General features: G+C 50.7%; 1 protein-coding gene across 1 annotated transcript in view; it reads right to left on the bottom strand.

Annotated features, from left to right (window-relative positions):
• Positions 1-4,289: 4,289 nt before the first annotated feature.
• The window catches only part of LOC131563694 (hydrocephalus-inducing protein homolog), a 60,536-nt gene continuing 43,733 nt past the window's right edge, over positions 4,290-21,092 (bottom strand). Inside the window, exons 46-68 of the mRNA XM_058813810.1 lie at positions 20,546-20,733; positions 20,192-20,374; positions 19,832-19,951; positions 18,384-18,543; positions 18,106-18,278; positions 17,747-17,945; positions 16,956-17,058; positions 16,341-16,440; positions 15,695-15,863; positions 15,176-15,414; positions 14,774-14,846; positions 13,974-14,178; positions 12,721-12,953; positions 11,983-12,134; positions 10,861-11,053; positions 10,197-10,299; positions 9,345-9,596; positions 8,872-9,014; positions 8,305-8,526; positions 6,976-7,136; positions 6,401-6,501; positions 5,250-5,388; positions 4,290-4,458 (exon numbers count right to left, since the gene is read on the bottom strand). Of these exons, the coding sequence (XP_058669793.1) occupies positions 4,290-4,458; positions 5,250-5,388; positions 6,401-6,501; positions 6,976-7,136; positions 8,305-8,526; positions 8,872-9,014; positions 9,345-9,596; positions 10,197-10,299; positions 10,861-11,053; positions 11,983-12,134; positions 12,721-12,953; positions 13,974-14,178; positions 14,774-14,846; positions 15,176-15,414; positions 15,695-15,863; positions 16,341-16,440; positions 16,956-17,058; positions 17,747-17,945; positions 18,106-18,278; positions 18,384-18,543; positions 19,832-19,951; positions 20,192-20,374; positions 20,546-20,733 (3,780 nt within the window). The remainder of the gene's footprint in view (positions 4,459-5,249; positions 5,389-6,400; positions 6,502-6,975; positions 7,137-8,304; positions 8,527-8,871; positions 9,015-9,344; positions 9,597-10,196; positions 10,300-10,860; positions 11,054-11,982; positions 12,135-12,720; positions 12,954-13,973; positions 14,179-14,773; positions 14,847-15,175; positions 15,415-15,694; positions 15,864-16,340; positions 16,441-16,955; positions 17,059-17,746; positions 17,946-18,105; positions 18,279-18,383; positions 18,544-19,831; positions 19,952-20,191; positions 20,375-20,545; positions 20,734-21,092) is intronic.

Here is a 21,092-nt window from a genome sequence, read left to right as displayed (position 1 = left end):
CTCCGGCACCGCCCCCGGCACGGCCCGGCCCGGCTCCGCCACTCGGCGCTCGATCGCTCCTGTGACAAATGCATGCTCTTTATGATTGGCCGTTCGCAAATGTTAAAGTGGATATTACATGTGTTGTGTTAGAAAGTAATGCTGTTACTTCTCTTAAATATATTTTTAGGTTCTAAAAAATGTTAGAATAGAAACTATGCTATGGAGGATACTTTTTTTAAAGAAAGGACTCGCAGCGATACAGCAGCCACAGGACACCTGAATCTTTCAGAGAAAAAGAAGTTATTGCCCCATTATCAGAGAAAACAAACTTCTTCCTACCTCAAAGGTGCTGTTAGGATTCAGAGGAAGAAGGTGGCACTGACCAGATAGAATCCTGTGTTTGAATGGAATTTATGCATCATGTATGAAATATGTGAATATGCAACCGGTTATTGCTTTTAAGGGGTAATCCTTTGTTAACGGGTGTCCTTTTTCGAGCTTGTGCTGCCCAGAAAAAGGTACCCGGACGTCCATAACTCTTTGTCTCTATTGTCTCATATTGTCCTAATTCAAATTGTCCAAATTATTATTACTCTAATTGTATTACTATTTTTATAACCATTTTATTACTATTAAACTTTTAAAATTTTAAAAACAAGTGACTGGCGTTTTTCACAGTTCCCTTTTTCCCTTTCCCCCTCCGGGCTGTCCCTGCGCCGGGAGCTGCAGGGCCGCGCTGCCCCAGACGTGCGGAGGCTCCGCAGATTCCATCCAGTCCCGCCTGAACTCCAGCACTGGAGCAGCTCCCAGTGGGAGAAGGACCGTGAAAGGGCTGCATTTGTGACCCGCCACAGAACCATAGGTGGGAGAGGAGGAACCAGAGGAGGTCCCTTCCACAGAACGTGGACGGGACTTTAAATATCACCTTATTCCACCTCCATGGTGTTGGAAATGCACGAACCTTTAGATACAATTCAGTGGGGACAAATGGTCGAAGCAAAAGAATACTCTATTCGTAATGAGCCAGGTGTGTGCTGCCCTTGCCTGACAGACCAAGACACCCACCCCCTGAGGAAATAGCTTCTTTTTATACCCTTTCCTGGTCGGGGCTGTCCCTATCCCCTTTGCCATTGGATGGGTACTCAGGAACTTCCATTCTCTCCCGACTGCCAACTTTTCACAGAATCACAGAATGAATTAGATTGGAAAAGACCTTTAAGGTCATCTAGTTCAACCCATGACCTAACACCTCCTCATCAACTAAACCATGGCACTGAGTGCCACATCTACTCTTTTTTTAAACATGTCCAGGGTTGGCAACTCCACCATCTCCCTGAGCAGGCGATTCCAGTGTGCCGTCACTCAGTGAAGAATTTTTTTTCTAACATCTAATCTAAACTTTGCCTGGCACAGCTTAATACTGTGCCCTCTCGTTCTGTCACTTGTTGCCTGGGAGCAGGCCGGGCCCCACCTGACCACAACCACCTTTCAGGGAGTTGTAGACAGTGATGAAGGCTCCTGAGTCTCCTTTTCTCCAGGCTGAGCACCCCCAGCTCCCTCAGGGGTTCCTCACAGGGTTTGTGTTCCAGCCCCTCTCCATCCTCATTGCTTCCTCTGGACATGTTCAAACATCCCAAGGTCCTTCCCAAGCTGAGGGGCCAGGCTGGACACAGCACTCAGGGTGTGCCCTCAGCAGTGCTGAGCATAGGGGAAGGATGATCTCCCTGCTCCTGCTGCCACACCATTCCTGATCCAGGCCAGGAGCCATTCTTGGCCCTCAGGGCACTCTGCTGGCTCACGTTCAGCTGCTGTTGACCAAAATCCCCAGGTCCCTTTGTGCCTGGGCACTGCTCAGCCACTGTCCCCAGCCTGTAGCGCTGCAGGGTTTGTTGTGGCCAAGGTGCAGCACTGGGCACTTGGACTTGTTAAACTTCATGTTGTTGGACTTGGCCCATCTATCCAGCCTGTCCAGGTCCTTCTGCAGAGCCCTCCTACCCTCCAACAGGTTGACACATGCTCCCACCTTGCTGTTATCTGCAAATTTATGGTCCCCTCCCCTGTCATCCTACTTCTTTTTAGTCAGGTCTCCAACTCTGCCCCTCTCCCAGCTCACAAACACTCAACAAACCAACCAGAACAAATCCAAACAACACCACATAGAACCAACACCTTTCATTCTTTAACCTAAGAACCTTCTGGCTTCAGCAAAATGTCACCTCATCTCTCACAATCCACCCTTTCCTTTTATTATCCTTTTATTGCTGAACCCCTTGATTTAATTACCCTGTCTGGTCAGCACTAACTGGCTCCTTTTGTGAAGCAGTTATAAATAAGATTAATCAGTCTTTTCTGAGGTCCATGTTAAATTCAGTCTATTTAAAAGTTCCTGATTTGTCAGTTCTGGTTGCTGTCCATAGTCCTCCTCCAACTCAAGCAAAGCAGGATGTAGACACGCTTGTGTGCAGTGTCTGCCATCAGCAGTTCCATCCGTGCTTGCTGGGATGATGCAAACCTCAGATGGTGACTGTAGCACCAAAGGTTCCCTTCCTTGGTATCCATACCTGCTTCCTGAGCTCTGTGCACTAGAACAGCACACTGCAGGGAGGTAGAGGTGAAGCATAGAAGCCATGATACTCCATCCAGCAATTTGCAGAGGCTTAGAACATAATCTCCTATTCCTCTTTTGTCAAAGTCTGGTTTGCCTTATATTCCCACTGCTCAACGCCCAAGGGGTTGCAGCCCACAGAGGAGCAAAAGGCTCTCAGGTGGCAAATACAGAGGTCACTCCAGTCTTGCCCTTGACTGTTCACTATTAAATCATCTTTTGAAGATTAACTTTTAAGGGTCACTTCCTTGTACCACTGTCCAAGTTTGGGGAGGAGCTTCCACTGGCCCTTTGACTTGAGAGGCGTAAGAGCTTTTCTGCAGTCCTGGTAATTGTTTCAGTTGTTAAAAGTACCTGAAAGGGACCTTCCCATGCTGCTGTTAAGGCATCATCATTCCAAGTTTATTAGAACCCAATCTCCTGGTTTTACCTGGTATATGTGAAAGTCTAGAGGTGATGTTTGGGGTAACAACTCTTTTCTTCTAAGATCCATGAGAGAGAGTACAATTGCCTGCAAATAATTTCTGAGAGCTGAGTCATTAGTTTCAGCCATTGGCAACCCCTCCTCCCTTCCCAGATAAGGTAACCCAAGTAACATTTCATTGGGAGAAACTCCTCTGCCCTTTCTTGGAGCAGTTCTGATCTCTAATAATGCTAATCTGCTTTCAACCATTAATTTGGTAATATGGTTCTTAAGGATAGCATTCATTCTCTGCACACATCCAGAGCCTTGAGGGTGCCACGGGGTATGAAATCTCCAATTTATGTCTAATTCAACACATATAGAATGTAAAATTTCTCAAGTGTGTTCCCTTATCTGAATCTATTCTTTCACTATCCCATATCTGGGAATGGTTTGTTCTAATAGCATCTTAGCCACTTTGGAGGCAGTTGCAGTTGAGGTAGGAAAGGCTTCTACCCCGTGGGTGAGGTGATCAACTATTACAAGAAGGTATTTCCACCTCTGTATTCTGGGGAACTCAGTGTAATTTATTTGCATATTTTGAAAGGGTCTAAGGGCTAGGGCTCTTCCCTCACCAGGGTGTTTTCTCATCACTTTCTTATTTACCTTTTAACAAATTGAGCATTGTTCAGTCTCTGTTTGATTCCTTTATAGACTCCCTCACAGCAATAAATTCTTCTGAATTGATCACACAGTGCTTGAGCTCTCCAGCATATTCCTTGGTGTAGCTTAATTAAAATTTCTTCAGCTTTATTCATTAGCTGCCTCCCTTCCCTGCCCAGCTGTGACCAGAACTACAGCAAAGGGGAAGTGCCTGCAGCTGAGGGAAGGCTGTGGTTGGGTATCTGGTTCTGTTTGTTGTTGCTGCCAGTGTTGTTTTTGTTTGCCTTACATGCTAGTGAAGAACTGCTACTCCTTTTCCCATATCTTTGCCTGAAAGCCCCTTAATTTCAGTTACAATAATTTGGAGGGAAGGGGGTCACATTCTCCATTCCAGAGAGGTCCTGCAGACACCTGTCTTTCCAACCAAGACAAGCTGACAACTAACGGTTTATTGCCAGTTGTTTAATCAACAATTAAACAACAGTTAATGAATTAACTTAGGTAACTAAAAGATAAGCTAGAGGTGTTCACTGGAAGGGTAGCTGCGGAGGTCTCTGGTGAAGGGTGGGAGACCACCAGCAGCAGAAGGCACGGTGCTGCTGGCTCCTGTGGAGGCTCCAGCTGACACAAACGCTCTCACTCAGGGGGCAGTTTCCAGTGCACCCTCTTCTTGGGCTTCGGGCTCTCCTCTGCCTGCCGTAACGCCGAGCGTTTGGGTTTACCAAACCTCATCTTCTTCTTGTCCCGGGCCCTGCCTCTCAAAATCAGCCGCACCTTCTTCTGACTTGGCCTCAGCTTAGGAATCCTAGGAAGAAGGGGACTGGTGTTAGCCAGAGGAACATTTCCAGCCACCTGCTTTTCTGCCTGCTTGCAAAGCACACAGTGTTGCATCCTCTCTCTGTGCAAGCAGTGAGCAGCACATTAAATAACTGCACTCACTGCACAGAGATGCAAGGGCAGGACAATGACCTGTTCAGTGCCTGGGAACCACCTACAGCACACAGGGTTCCATGTAGAGAAGCAGGCCTTGCTTGTCCCCAAAGGAACCAGAGCTAGGGACTGGCTGGTGCCCAGATCTCTCATTCCACATTTTGCAACCTTCCGGGAGCGTGATGTTTCATACGGTGTCTTTTCCCAGTGCCTCCCTTCCAAGGCCAGATGATCTGGCCTTCCACAGATCTTTCTGTGCTCCTGTGGGTGTTTCTGCTGCCTCTCTGGGGCTGCCTGACTCCATGCCCCCCTCCCCATCCCAGTCAGAGGGACTGAAGGGAGGGTGTTAGGGGGGATGAACCAGGCTGTGCTTGGTGCTGCCCAGCAATAGGACAAGAGACAATGGCAGAACCTGAACAGGAAATTCCACCTGAACTTGAGGAAGAACTTCTTTCCTGTGTAGGCGACAGCTTGCCCAGAGAGAGTGTGGAGTGTCCCTCACTGGAATTATTCCAGAGCCCTCTGGACACAACCCTGTGCTCAGCGATGACCCCACCTGAGCAGGGAAGTGGGACCAGATGACCTACTGTGGTCCCTTCCACTCTGTCCCACCCTGTGATTCAGTGACACCCATGGGTAGCGTGAGTTGGTGGAGACGTTTCCCACCTGCACACCATGATGGTCTTAAACCTGCCCACAGCCTTCGGGGAGAAGCGCACGTGGAAGGTCTGCATCTGGCCAGGAGCGAGGGTGCCGCGGTAGGGGTCGATGGAGAACAGTGCTGCCGGTGTTTCATCGGTCAGATCTGGGAAGATTTCCATGGAGGAACTGCTATGCTGCAGAGAGACGTGCTTTGTCTTTTTCTTCTTCTTGGAAGGGGCTGGCTGCTCGGGCTGCTGCTCCTCGGGCTGCTGCTGCTCAGGCTGCTGCTCGGGCTGCTGCTCCTCGGGCTGCTGCTGCTCAGGGAGGTGCTGTTCCTTGGAGCGGCTCTGCTTCTTGGAACTCTTCTTCTGCTTGGAATCCAGCTGCTCCTTCTCAGAAAGCTGCTGCTGCTTAGAAGGCTGCTGCTGCTTGGAATCCTGCTGCTGCTGCTTGGAACCTTGCTGCTGCTGCTGCTTGGAACCTTGCTGCTGCTGCTGCTTGGAATCCTGCTGCTGCTGCCACCATTTGGAATGCTGCTGCTGCTTGTCAGGCCACCGCCGCCGCACTTTAGGAGGACGGGCCAGCCGCCGCCAGTAACGACGCAGCAGCTTTCTGCGATGCTTTATAATTTTAAAGGAGAGGAGCCGACCTGCAAGGGAGCAAGAGAACAGCTTTCAAAGACCTGTGTTCCCAGCAACTCCGCCTCCTGCTGCACGTAGGTGGAAGAGAGCTGGGATGCACTTGGAGCATCTCTGGCCAAGTCCTTTATTCTAGCAGGAAAGTGTCTAGGAGCAGGGTCTCTGCCTGCAGCACACATTCCTGTGCCAAAGCAGGAGAGTTGCTTTTAGACAGTGACTTTGCAGAGTGAGGAACTGCACACAGACAGTGGCTCCAGGGCAGGTCACTCGTTATACCACTGCTTTCCCCAGTCTCAGACTTCTCAAAGAGATGACCTGATGTCCCCCTTCCCAGTCCTGACCCAGCATGTGGCTCTCCCCAGAGCCTGGCTCAGCTCCTTTGCAGAGCAGAGGGGGCAGAGCAAGAAGAGAAAAGGCTGAAAGGCAGAGAGGGACAAGGAGAAAACTCTCCAGCTGCGGCTGGGAAGATGCTGATGAAAGTGGACGTGTGGACAAGGATGAAAAAGCAATTCATGTTTTGGGGTGAAATGCCCTTACGCATCAGAGTGACTGAGTATCCCTTCTTCACTGGTTTACTAGCTGCAGGTTCCTCCCAGTAGTATTCCAGAGGTACCTTCCTTGTGTTGTGAATTCTGAAACTGAAAAGCAAGAAGGAGGAATGAAAAAAAATGTCCAATAAATATAAAGCAAATAGTACAGTAACATTGTCTGAGGAACTCCTGGTATCACTTTCTGCTGAGGAGCACCTTCTTCCCCAGGCAACCCTGCTGCTCAGACTGCTGTCCTGGGTGGCCCTAAACAGTATTTCCAAGTCTGGATCTTTAAGAGGAAAGGGCCAACATGGTGCCCAGGACATGGAAGCTAAGGGGCTTCCTCTGGACTTTAGGTCTTGGTTTGACTGCAAACTTATTCCTGAGCAGATGAGGACAGGTGACATGCAGTGAGAGCAAACCCATGGCTGCTCTCAGCAGAAAGGTCTGGCAGTACTGAGGCTCTCCTGACACCATCTCCTGCTTGGCCTTGCAGAGTTCTGGCAAGCAGGCACTGGGCCAGCCCTGGGCAAAGGCAGCTCCTGCTCCCAGGAGGAGCTGTGCCTGGCCTCCAGCACTCACGTGGCTGTCCTTGTGTGGAAGGGCAAGGTGTCCTTGAACTGAACCACGATGGTGTTCGTCTTCAGCTGGGTGTAGGCCACAGAAGCACTGAGGCACACCTCGGCCTCCTGGGTGCTACCCTCCACCTCAGTGTGATCCGTTTCTGGGACTGGCTCGACCACCTGCAAACACAGGAGGGAGGAGTCACTGAGCAGAGCCCAGAAGGTCAGGCCTGGAAGGGAATCTTCTGGCCTCCAAGGTCAGCCTCATAGTGGGACCAGAAAGGACCATTCACTTTTACTTCCCTGGAAAGATGACAAAATTGGGACTGCTCTGCTACAGTAGTTGTTTCTACCCACTGATCCAAGCAGTCACTACCACAGCTGTTAATATCCCCACGGAGACTATAGCTGTGTTCCAGTCCCTGTACTTCAACCTTGTAGAGGGACTGACTCTTTCCCTGTCCCCTATAAATCCAGCAGGTCTCAAAATTTGGTTTAAGTTCCCCTGCTGGAGCTCTGTAGATGAAGAACCCCAAGATTGAAGAATTCTAGAAAGCACCTTTTCCTTATCTTAGGAGAAAGTGCTTTCCAGATTTCTTGTGTGGAGCAACAGCCACACTGCTGGGAGCTGGGGATGGGCATTTTGGGATGTGAGAGATCTCACTAGGAAAGTCTCCAACTGCAGATGTTCTGATAGAAAAGAGGATGGTTTAGAAGCCTTAAAATGGTCCAGAAACTCAGAATGAACCTTCACCCAAGATGAGTTTGCATGGCAATAATGAAAATAAAACCCGGAGTCTCTGGAGATGATCCTTCTCTGGACTCCTCCATACTGTCACACAGTGCCTGAGCTACTCCATGATGAGATATCCCACACAATACAGAGACTACAACCAAATTCTCTGGTATCCATGCGGACAAAACTTGGACTTCACCAGCATATGCAGGAGAAATGGATTTCTCTCTGCTTCAAAAGAAGAGCCAGAGTGCAGCAGACTTAACTCCTTGTTGGTGAAAAGGCACCAAATGAGATGAAGAGATTTCTAACACCTTAAAATGGGATAAAATCATAAAACATTGTCCCCCATTCAACATGGGCTGCAACACTTGTGCTTGTGGCACAGACTGATGGTTTGTGTGGCTAAAGGGCTCTTGTCCAAAGGCTTCCCCTCTTGTGTGAGTGCATCCAGTCACTGTGCATCCACCTCTCCCCTGGACTGCACTGCTGGTGAACCTCACAGCTGTCCAATGTCAGAGGAACCAGGAGCTGCACAGCCAGCAGTGATGGTGTTATGGTGGTTCTTTCTGTAAAAGCTGGGTTGGCTTTTTTTGCCATTTTGCTTCTTACCTTCTGCATTTTATAGAATTTGTCTCCTGGGTCTTTCCTGGGGGTACTCTTCCATGTGACAATGCAGTTTCGGTCATCCCAGTCCGGAACCTTCCTTGGTGGCAGCTGAAACTCGATCTTGGTCACCTTACATTTCACAAGGTGCCTCCTGTAGGTGACTGGGACATTTGATTTGAAGGTCACTCTGATCTTCTTGGAACGGCGAGGACGGAGGTGTCCCACCTAGGGGGAATCAGGGAGTCAAGACCAAACTGAAGCACTGCCAAGGGCAGGACTGCCAGCAAAAGGAACTGATGTGGTGAGCAGCTGTGCCAGGAATCTGCACCTCAGAGCGGATTTATGCAAAGTTTGATAGACAAAAGTGTGAACAGAAGGTGCCACCTGCCATAACATGAAGCCTTTGCTGCAAGGCTGGCAGCCTTGGCCCAGCCAAGCCAGGGACTGCATCTCCTACATGGCACTGGAACAGGCTATCAGTGGCATGTGAGGACTCCCTGCCCTGCCTGCTCCTGGGAACACCAGGGCAGGGCCTGAGCAGTGGGGAAAGGCAGAGCAGTCCACGCTCACCTTGGGGGAGATGTGGAATGGGCCGTCTGCCTCCCACTCAAAGCGCAGGAACTGGTGCTGGGTGCGGTTCCTGATGGCGAAGGTCCTGCGGCAGCACTTCCCGACAGGACAGTGCCCAAAGTCCAGGTGATTCACTCTGATAGCTGTAAAGGAGGAGAGCAAGGGATCTCAGCATGCAGGGAGCTCCACACACCCCCTCACGTGCACAGACACCTGCACGTTCAGTGCTTCCTTGCTCCAAGCCTTCCTCCCTCTGGAGGGAGTTCCCCATCCCACACTTCCAGGGAAACACCCTGACACATCCTTAAGCCACCAACGTGCAGCACAGCACACACTGCTCTGCATGCATGGCTGCCACGCCCACAGGCCACCAAGTCCCGTGGGTGACAGCCCAGGCCTGGCTAGAGGGAGGACACACATGATCAGACATTGTCCTCCTCCTTGCTCCACCTTGGCAGCCTCTCCTCTCTTACCATCAATGATGTCTTTATTCAGGCTGCTCTTAGCATCCCTTTCCTCTGTGTCTTCCTTTAGTCCTCTGAAGTAGAATCTGTCTCTGTGGCCTTCACCCACCAGCTCTACTAGGATCTTGTTAGAGCAGGCGTCCGCCAACAACAGACGAATCTCCCCTTCCAGACGTTGAGCCAGGGTGGGTTTGAAAATGACATCAAACTCTGCTGATTCCCCGTGATGCAGAAGGAAGAAAGGCTTTGTGGGCTTGCTCCCTGCACAGCAATGGAAATCAGAGTAAAGTGATACAGCTGTACAGAGGAAATATTTCCATAGGAGATATGAGGAATAAGAGGTTGAAGCCAGCTGCCTTCTAAGCACAGGTTCTACCCCCAGTAGTTCCAGACCTTCTTCCTATGTTCACAAGACACCTTGTGCCTATGCCACCTCCAGACACATCACCACTTAAGCAGCTTAACCTCAGTCTGATGCCCAGCCCTCATTCCATCTGCTTCCAGCCAGCTCCAGCCATATGCAAAGCTGAGCCAAAGATCCTTTTGGCTTCTGCTGGCTGTGTGCTCAAGGGCTGTGTCTGTTCAGGTTGGTACCTTCCTACATGCAGCAAATACCTCAGAGGGTCCACTGTGGTAGTGACAGTCCCCCACAACTCAACGCCCCACGTCTAGAACAGAAGAACTTCCTACAACTTGCTAGGAGGAAACCCTGCAAAAAAGGCCCCAAGAAAAGCTTGGGGGTCAGAGAGCCCATGGAACAAAACTGTGCCTAACATCTGGCTGCTGCTTGGAGAAGCCAAGAGCAGGCTTGGCTGAGTTTTTCCTCTTTGCATGATCACATTTCATGGGTAATGAATTTACCATTTATGATGGAGTCCTCATCTTCAGTGCGGAATACCTCGAGTGTGGAGGCCCTGCCCTTCAAGAAGAACGCTCCGTACTCGTGCTCCAGGCATAACGTAAACTGAGAAAAGGGAAACCAGAGCACAATGATGCTGGTGTGAGTACAGGGTGGCACAGGGACTGACACCACAGTGCTGCTGGTCCCACATGGCAGCCCAGCACCTCTCCCACTACTAACAGCACTTAGCACAAAAGTGAAATCAAACCAGACAAGAAAAAAGGGCGTTCAGAGGCATCTGGGTAGAACTGACACAGAACCAAACAGGACAGAAAGTAATGAGCAGAATGTAATTAAACCACATCTAAGTCTACTTCAAATGTAATAAACTGGGATCAAATACAATGTAATGGAACTGGAAAATCACACATGTCCATGAGAACAAAAGGTGACCTGAGAGACGGGGGGAAAATACTCCACCACCTTTCTTGTGTTCAATTTAAAGAAGAAAGACTGGATGGAAAATTTCCAAGAATTCCCTTCTTGGAGAACAGATGTCAGTCACTTGCTTCAAAAGAATTTCTGACACCTCTTCCCAGGTCTGCCGTGTTTTCTGGGACCCTTCCCCTGTGCCACAAGCGCTCGTTCCCACACCAGACCATTCCTTGAGCAGGTCCTCCCCACCTTGAGAGGTAAGATGCCATCGTTCCGGACGACCAGGGGCAGCTTCTGGGATGTCCCCACGCGGCGCCTCTTGAAGCGCAGCACGGCCGTTCCCCTCTTGCTGCGCGCGCTGGGGCACACGACCGTCAGCTGCGCCTCGTGCGCCTTCCCACTGATGGTGAAGGTCACGGTTTGGGGTTTAATTTTCACAGGGCTGCAGGAGAGGCACAGAAACAATTTCAGCTGGCACTAACGCATTTCTCACTAGGCAGGCAAAGCAGCAAGGGCCACAGCGTTTTCCCTGCCTGGTGCTCCTGTACCCCACAACACAGCCCCCCACCAGCCTCTTCCCAATCCATTCAGGGCCATTCACAAGAGGAATCTGCTCCAAAGAGCCAGAGCCTTCCACAATAACAGTTAAAAATAATTTCATTTAATTGAATCATGCAGTACAGCAGGTAAATAATGAGGCACCAGATGAGATATGGCAAATCCCCTGGCTGCACTGAGATGAACTTATGCAACAAGCAAAAGCACAGCATGAAGGCAGTACAAAAGCAAGAAGGCAAAAACACATCATCATCACCATCAGTAAAGATCATTTCCACGAACAGTAAAAAAGCAATTGCTTATTAGCAATTAGACTTCTCTTGTTCCAATTCAGCCACTAAAGGGTTGAGGAAGAGCAGGCCAAAGCCCCAGTACACAGGTCCCAGAGCAGAGGAACCAGACTCCTCTTTCATACCAGCTCCAATCACTCACATAAAACAGCTTAATGAATGCCAGGGAATCACAGAGGATCACCTAATTTTACAGAAACAAAAGGAAACTGTGACTGCTGACTTGCTGGTACAGAAACTGCTTCATCCAAGCCTTTGTCCTTGGAACCCCCAGCTCAGCTGCAGCACATCTCAGTAACTTCCAGTTGGCTACCTAATATTTGCCTGTCTTCTTAGTTCCTCATACAGGCTAAACCATCAGCCTCATTTTTCTGCTCTAAGAGTTACTGCCTCCCAGATCATCTCAAGCCAAGTACTCTGCCTGAGGCTACTGAAAGCATTAGAGCTAACAAGAGGTCTGTGGCTTTCCAGGGGAGAGGCAGCTATCAGTGAGGCCTCCCGAATATTTCACAGGGTCAGTTACCCTTTTGGGATGACAAGGGAAGCCTTGAAGGTGCAGTTGTAGTTCTGATCATCTGGCGGGGTGAAGGTCACTGTAGCAACAGCATAGGATGAGCCAGGAATGGACATCTTGACAGGATCCAACTTGAAAACGTTGTTGATAGGGAATTGTTCCTTGGGGGAATCCAGAGAGCAGTGTTAGGAGAAAACACCTTTCAAGATGACACAGTTTTATACATAAATGCATTACTGAGAACAGCCCCAGACATTGTGTCTTCCTTCCTCCTTCCCTGGGCAGGCTCCCGTCCTCCCAGAGAATGCTGACCTTGTGCTAAAGCATTGTGTGTTTGGAGTGCAGGAAGCTTCCCCAGCCTATATGGGAGATGGGCACTGCATGGAAGATCCTGCAACTAACCCAGAACTGGCCTTCAAAGAGAAGGAAAAGCCAGGGAGCCTGAGGAAATGCTCTGCTTTGAGCCCTGGCATGTCAGCTCATAAGAGCCCCTCTCTGCATGTGCTTCCAGGAGAGGTTCAGAAGGATTCACTTCTCCCACTGAAGACCCAGAGGTGTGAGCCACAACCTTGCCCGAGACACGCAGAATTCCACACAACTGTTCCCTGGCTCTGCTGCTCTCCCCTGCAGTTTGACCTGCACTGATTAAGACTAGTCTGGGCCACAGGAAGCAATGCACCTGGAGAACAAAACAGGCTCTCACCCAGCCCTTAGAGGGCAACCACCACCTTGGCCTCCTGCTCTTACCTCTCCAGGCAGGGGTTTGATGGAGAGGACCACATCACACGGCAGGCTGCTTGCACTGTAGATACTGAAATGAGCTTCTGTCTCTTGGCCAACCAGAACCTTGTTGAAGATGAACCTGTTGTCATCTCTGACGAACAGGCCCGTGCCTTTCACCGACTGCATCTTGCGGTCGAGGTCGGTGCTGCTGCAGATCGGGTACTCCTCGAAGATTAACAGCACATCCTCAGCAAGTCCTGGGGACACACCAGAGGCATGAGCATGGAGAAGCCTCCCTGATGAGTTTATCTGGACCCTGCTGGCCTCTCAGAAGGCTTGATAAGCCCTTTCTGCCTGGGTGACTGCTAAACCCAGCCTTGGCTGGGGGAACTGGCTGTGAGGATGGAGCTCAGTCCACCTCAGTCTTAGAAAGCATTGCTTTCCTTTTATCCTTCCATGTATCCCTCTCAGCCTGGGAGGGATGAGTCCACTGGTGGACTTGAAGAGGGCTGGAACCTCTGAGGATTTTAAGCTGGGACACCAGGGCTAGCATGCCTCTCTATCCAAGCAGCAAGTTGAGGTGTAGCATTGTGTTTTTTAATTGTAATGCATTTCTAGCAGTCAGTTTTGTAATCTTTCTTAATTTGTACTGTCATAGCATATTTTATTCTTGATGGATTGTTCCTTTCTGCCCTGTGTTATTGGGTTTGCCCTGGCTGCCCATCTCTCCAAAGATCTGCCCCTCTGTTCCCTCTTCCTCCTCCTATTGAATGTCTATCCCTCCCCAAGCCTGCCTCTTTCTCTAGACACTTCCCTATCAATCTTGCATCCTTTGAAACCCCACTGATTTGTTTAAATTATTCTCCTCCCCTGCAGCCCCTTATTGGTTTAAACACTGTATTCCCCACCTTGTGTTCCAACCCAAATTTCTCCCTATTGGTCTAAGATTGTATCCTCTCCTGAGACCTCCTCCCCCTTATCATCTGATGTACGCATTTGAGTTTGCCCTTTCTGTCACTGAACCTCCGGGAGTCAACTTCTTTGGGAACCATACAGAGGGCCTCTCCCTGATCCTTGTCCCTACCCTGGCACAGTCTGCAGTCCACAGCAGCCGTAGAGCGGCCGTGCCCTGCAGCTGCAGCCCGGATTGGGCAGCTTTCTGGGGGCAGCCCACCCGTGCTGTCGGTGCCGGGAGCTGGTTGGAATAATCCGGCACTGTGGCACTGAGGTGCTGCTCAGCAGCAGGTGTGACCAAGGGCACTGTGGCCAGTAGGTACCTGGGAGGCAGGACTCGGCAATCAGGGTGAAGGGAACGCCCAGGGGATTCTCCTTGGGGTCTCTGCCCGGGATGTCAATGTAGAGCTGCTCCTCACATTTCCCCTCCTGCCCTGCGAAGCAGTCCACTGTGATCTTCTGCTGGCCCCACGGACCGATGGAGCCGGAGCAGGGGGACACCGTGAACATGCCAAGATTGAGGTGACTCTGCAGAAAAAGTTCCAGGAGAGGTTGATGGCTGATAGCTGTGCCTTGAGCACCCCACCAAAGAGTATGTCCTGCCTTGGCCTCCAGCTGGGCCCAAGCAGCCAGTCCCAGGGCAGGGAAGGATGACTTCATGGCCCAAAGGCAGCCCCAGGCTGGGAGCAACAAGCCAAGAAGAGCTACAAATCTGTCCCAGGGGGCAGAGAGAAAGGAATTTAAGTGTAAAGAATTAAGGTGGTAGCTGTGCTCCTTCAATCTCCAGAGGTAAAACAGAGGAGAGCAGAAATACCTCTGAGAAATGATGGGAGAGAGGTAGGGGACTGCAAAGAAGAAAAAGCAATGTCTGAGCTCTGTGGTCTGGGAATTCAGTGGAGGATGTTTTTGCTTCTGAGGTGTCCACAGACCTATGCTGGCTTGCAGCTACCAAACACAGGACCTGCTCCCCTCTGTTGACCCCACAACTCCAGGTCAGAGCCAGACTACAGGACTGTCAGTGGGACTGAGCAGATACTGGTGTTGCAGTGAGCCCCAGCCTGGGCACAGCAGCATCTTGTCACATCCCCTGCAGCAGCACTGCTGGGCAGCAGGAGTCACCCACCTGTGTGAAGGAGCTCGATTTCCTTGCTGGTGAGAGCCTAGCAGCCAATGGAGCAGATTCCCCTTCCTTTGAGCTGAGAGGAGAAAGCAGAGGTATCTGTCATCTGAGCTCCCCTGCCTTTCTCTGAGGCCAAAGCTGGCCTTCCTACTCACAGAGGAAAGCCTTGTGCTCCTGCTGGCTCCCAGAGAGCTGCCAGCAGCACCCATTGAGAGCACCTGCTGGACTGAGCAGTTCTATCACCAGCTTCATACTACACATGTGGATACTCAGGCCTTTTTTTGCTCCCTCTCCTCAAGCCAGGCATGCAAATGCACAACAGCCCAGGTCCCCTGGCTGCCTGCCACATCCCAGCCGTGGGGTGGTGCCTCCTCAGACAGGAAGGGTGGTCAGGGCTGCTCGTACCTTTTCCTTTCTGATGTAGATGCATCCTCGGGTGGTTGGCGGATGCAGAATTTGAAGTGGAGCATGCCTTTGTTCTCCAGCACCACAGTCTGGCTCTTCTTGGTGCCCTTGATCATGGCTCCAAAGTTGATGGGTGAGGCAGGCTCAATGCTGTACTTGCTGTACACGGCTTTGGCCGACACCTTCAGTGGGATGTCAGCCACAACCTGGCCTCCTCGACCTAATCTGGCATCTGTCACCTGTGTCCACAGGAAGGGCAGGTAAACAATGCAAAGAGGCCAGCCTCTACCCCAGTCCCCAGGCTCCCTCCCCAGCCTCCAGTTTACCCCTCCCTGTTTAAGCACCTCCTCCAGAGTCACATTCTCAGCTCCACTTAGGAAGCCTCCCAAAGGGTGTTGAAAGACTTTGTGCATGTAGGAGAGAGGATTCTCCAGTTAAAGGCCTCCTTCCATTTGACATCTATCCTGTTTACACTCCCAAAGCACCGTGTGATAACACAGCCTGGCCCAGGCAGCTCACCTGGCAGTACAGGATGGGTCTGTTCTTGAGGAGCATTTCACTGGTGGGGTGGAAGAGCATCTCAACATTCACAGCAGGCTGGGAGGCAATCAGCACGCCCGACTGAGGCGCAACAGTGAAGTGGGATGCGGCGTCTCGCATCCTGGGACCTGCACCCTTCAGCGTGAACCTGGGGAGAAAGGGAAGGAATGGAGATCTCTCAGTTAAAAGTACAGGTGCCACCAGCACAGCCAGGACTTTGCATAGGACCAGAAAAAAAAGGGAGAGTCCAGCTCTGCTCAGGGAATCTTGGATCTTGACAGAGAGTGCAGACAATCATGAGGTTACTGCAAGAAACCTTGACACCAACATTTTTCATTCCCTTCCTTACAGACTTTCAGAAAGGGAAAGGAGGTGACCATCAAAGAAAGGCAATGAATCTCAGCATTCCAGTGGCTGAAATTTCTGGGGCTCTCCTTTGGGTTCCTGCTGAGCTGTGAAGAACTGCTGGTTTGTGGCTGGATTCTCTGGTAGAAAAATGGAGATTAGAGAGTCCAGGGTTTGTATTTACCATGAGGTAGGCAGCACGGAAATGGTTCTAGCCATTGACAGAGCATGCAGGCCTGGGAACCCAAGGAAATGCTCACTACCAGGCAGCAGGACTCACCTGTACTCGATGTTGTATACCCCTCTGTTGTTTAAACTTAGGACTTTCTTCACATTATCCAGGACATTAATGGTTCCAAATTCCAAGCTTCCTTCTGGACCTGCAGAAAACCCACAGAGTGAGGTCAAACATGGTATTTGTGAGCTGCTGCAGAATACAACAGGCCACAAGCTACATGGAGGTTTTGGTGCAAACGCCCTTCCAGCAAGTTTCTGTTCCTGAAAGTGTTTTCCAGCTGCCCTTTCTCTTCACACTTAAAATATCTGCAGGCTTAGTAGCTAAAGAGCTTGCCTTCCATTTCCTCGCTCCCAAGCACAAACCCAATTACTTTATTTGCTGTGCCGTGCCCGTGGGCATTGCCAACTGCCTGTTCATGTCACTGTTGTTTCAAAGCCCCAAAATCCAATCTGCACATGAAGCTGCACACTTCAAAGTCCAGAGGGGAGAGACTTAAGGCTGTCAGAGCCCTTTATTTCATGCAGGTTGCAGGGTACATGCTTTATGTATCCATGCCATCCTTGTATCCCATCCCATCCCATCCCAGTGCTTTGGCTGCCCACCTCCCAAGGTAATACAGTGCACCTGGATTGCTTTGTTTGGGAGGCATCCACTGACCTTCAGGTATGAAGTCAATGGTCAGAGAAACATCATAGACCTCTGCAGAGATTTCAATGTTTTCAGTGTGGACAACCCCCAGGACGTTTTCTATATCTGAAACCTGAGGCAGCAAGAAACAAACACTGTTGAGATTATTCTTTTGAAAAGTCCTTGTCTCTGCTGGCTGCTTCCCCTATGTCCTCCCTGGCTTCACAAGCATTGGTGGACTCCCAAGCTTTGCTAACCTGTTCCTCTCAGGGGCTGCCCCAGTGAGATTCTGCTGCGGTAAAAAACTCTATCAGCCCAACTCTGCACTCCTGCAGCAGGGAATGCTGCTGCTAAAGCCTCCTTGAGAGGCACAGGGGTGTAATAACAACCACAAAAAGTGTGAGGTGTCTCAGAGCAGGTGGCATTGATAACCCTCTCCAATCACCTAGCACCCTGTCTGAAATGCAGCCCCTAAACCATGGGGAACAAAATCCCAGGGGGAGAGTTTGTTGCACTATGCAAGGGCTTCAGACAAAGCCCAGGAGGAACGTAGAGATCATGCTACAGTCTGTACAACCAGACAACAGCCTTCGGCCATTCACACGGACAGGGTGGTTGTGCTACAGGCTCAGGATGCAGTGTCTGCTTATCTGGGGGGATGTGGATGCACTGCATGTTCTGACAAATGCTGTGCAGAGGCAGAAGTTGGGGTCACAGCACCCTCGTGTCTGGCAGGTGCAGCTCTTTGTGACTCTGTCCCTAGGAGCACATGGGCTGCTCACTGTGCCCTGCTCTGCCAGGCAGAGCACAGTTCCTCTCACCTCTAATCGAAGGATCTTCTCAATTATGCCAATCTGCTCAGCCTTGAAATGCACTGTCACTTCCAACTCTGAGGAGGGATCAAGGATGCCATTATCTTGTGACAAGGAGAAGTTCTCAGCAAGGTAATCCAGCCCATTGAGCTGCCAGGCCATGGGCAGCAGGCTGTTGTTTTTCAGGACCAAGGTCCTGCTGTCAGTCCTGCAGAGAGAGGAAGGGAAGGCACTTGGCATCAGCTGCTGGATGGTCACACCAGCCTCGCCACTGAATGCAACTTGGAGCAGCTCCATCCATGCCCCAGAAACCAGAGTCAAATGTTTTCTCTTTGTCACAAGTCTTGGAGTGCTTGTGGGATCACTACCTGTGCAGAAGCAGCTTGTCAAAAGAGAGCTCTGGGGGGCTGATCTCCAGCTTCACATGCACCCCATAGCAGCACAGGCTGAAGACCACTGGCTCCGGGTTCTTCTCGATGCTGCAGATGAGCTTGTCTTCCAGGAAGCCAAGGGAAGTGGGGTATGCCCAAATGGTCAGCTCCTGGACACGGCCCCACAGGAAGAAATTAAAAGAGCTCTGAGTGTGAGCAGGAGCAGCCGCCCCTGGGCACTTCTACAGTGCCTGCTCTACCTGCCCTTCTCCTACCTGCTTCTCCTTTGGTTTCAGGGTTAGGCTGGGAGGGTCCAGAAGGAATGTCTCTGCTTCCCCATCATTCTCAAAGGAGAAGTGGACCTCTATGTCCATAGGGGAGTTGTTGAGGATGGTTATATGCTCCGAGTTGCCAGGACAGTTCAGGGCCTTGTACCTGTCCACAAAAGGGGAAAAGGCTGCAGAGGAGACTGTTGCCTTTGCCACACACTGAGGAGAGCACCGTGTGCACCCGAGGAAGGGGTGCTGGGGGACCCTGCTCTAACAGACAAGTGAGGGAAATGGATCCCAGTCAGGGGCATGGGCGTGTGCTCATCCCTGCCTTACTCTGATGCCTTCCCCTGGACTTGGTGCCTCCAGCCCAGAAGCCTGATCATGCTCAGGCCACTTCAAGAGTTTTTAACACAACGTTAATTCAAGGGTGCCTAGAAAAATAACAGCACACCAGACACATGGGTTTTCCCCCCCTCTTTCTTGGGATGCCTTCCCTGCAGGGTATAAGGAAAGGCCTTTGGAAAAGGAGTTTAGCTAATCTCTTTCATAAAAGTCATGAAAGTGCTTTGGATTTCATGGGTTAGCTCAGAGTCTGAGAAAGAAATATAAAGCATCAATTCCTAAGAGGAATGCAAAAAGATAACAAATGATCCTTCTCTCAGGTGTGGAAATGACTTTGGAGTGAAAGTTAGAGAGAGGAATTTGGAGAAAGGGTTAAAGAGGAAAAGAGAGATCCCAGACCATCCATCAACCTGGCCAAAGATTGTAGGTATTTCAGTTTCATTTTCTTGGGCTGTCAAAAGAGACCTAGCCCTCCAGAGCTCCCATGGAAATAAGAAATTAAGTTAATTTTTTTTTTTTTTTTAAGTGACAGTGAAAGTAGAAGTACACAATAACTTCAATGACAGTGTGTTTAGGCAGATTTTATCCAGCAGTGAGCACGCAATGTCATTGCAGGAAAATGTAATTCCTGCTGTGTGTTCCCCTCGACACCTATTGGCAGGTCAACCATAAAATCTTATTAATAATTAGAGATTAATGAAAGGTTTACAAAACCATCTACAGAATAATTGCTAGATCAGGCTACCTGCAGAGCTCAAAGCACTTCAAAAACCACCATAAAGTTCATTTCCTATGGGTTGAAGCTGACATGTGGGGGGGGGACACAAAAGTTGTCCCCCAAGTCACCTTTGGACTCGCAGCAGCACGTGGCTCTGGCCACCAAGGCAGCCACCAAGGCACCCACTGGGTAGGCAGAGCAGCTCCTCCAAGGCTCATTTGTCTCTTATCTGCTCAAGTTCACACATCTGTGGTCCTTCAAACCCAAGTGTCTTCAAACCCACGTGTCTTTGGTCCTTCAAACCCAGGACTCTGTTGGGATTGTGCCACCAGGACAGCACGTCTCTCCAGGCATGTCCAGAAAAGTACAAGGCCCGGCAGGGAGCACATACCACTCTCTTGACTTCCCACACAGCAGCGGTCCAAAGTGGAATTGCTTTGTGCTCTCAACGTATTCCTTGAAGATGACTTCGTCTTCCTTCATGGTTTTCCTGCACTGTGGAAACACCACCCTGGGCAGAGAAAGCGGGGAAGGAGGAGCTATGAGATGCTCCAAGTAGGAAATGCAGTCAGAAAGCCATAACCCTTCCTGGTGGCTGAGGTACCATCTGCCTTTCCAGCTCCCAGCACAGGAAGAGGGGCTGGGCAGCCTCAGGCAGCACCATCTGCCCAGGCCAGAAGCCCCAAGGGGCAGCCTGGCTGTGAGTTCAGCGGCAGCTGTGCTGTGGGAGGCTGCCAGGGCCCAGCCTTACCGTGGGTTCTGGCTGATGCTGGGGTACAGGCCGGTGCCACAGCAGGGCAGCTCGTACTGGCGCTTTGACTGCACGAGCTCAAACCTCAGTGTCTGCTCAAACCTCCCTGGCTTTTTGGCGGAGAAGTTGACCTTCAGTTCCACCTCTCCGTGGGCAGGCACTATCCACCGGTACCGTTTCAGCCTGGCAATTTAAGAGGAGGCTTCAGACATTGCTGAGGAGCCAACAGAACAAGGAGGGTGCACTCGCCATCCCCCAGCACTGGCACGGGGTCACTGTGGAGCTGGGGACGATGGACCTTGTTTGGCAAGAGGACCAAGAAGCAGAGGCATCACCTCCTCCCGTGCAGCTCACCTGAGGAATTCTGTGGGGACTGAGGCACTTCCCACTGTACTTTTGGATCCTGTTGCAGAGGAATCCCGGGGACTTTCTGCTCTCTGTGTGGAGATATGCTTCTCCTTTGCAGAGCTGTCTCTGCTGGTTGCTTTACCTGTCTTTGGATGGCCCTTGGAAGAACTGCCCTTCACATCTGGGGCCTTGGGCTAAGGGGAGAGAGAAGAGGGAGACAGAAGTGAGCCCTGAGACATCCCCATCCTGGAAAGCAAAAGGGGGGTTTGTTCACCAATGGAAGAGAGAAAAAATGAATAAGTCCACCTGCCCATGGACCTGGTCTCCCTTATTGGTGTTTGTTTTGCCTAGGACACCCCTGCTCACTCAGGACCCTCTCCTCAAAGGAAGTTCATGGTTTTAAGTGCTTTTTCCCCCTCTTGTCTTACAGAACTGCTCTGTCTCCAGCAGAACTGTCTCTTTTGTCCCATCCCTGACAGAAAGGAGACCTGCAGATATGGGACCCCATCACATCTTCACTGCCTCTCCACAATGCTCCCTTTCCATTCAACCT

This window comes from Ammospiza caudacuta, chromosome 13, assembly GCF_027887145.1.
Source record: "Ammospiza caudacuta isolate bAmmCau1 chromosome 13, bAmmCau1.pri, whole genome shotgun sequence".
NCBI lineage: Eukaryota > Metazoa > Chordata > Aves > Passeriformes > Passerellidae > Ammospiza > Ammospiza caudacuta.
This window is presented reverse-complemented; position numbering and strand designations above follow the sequence as displayed.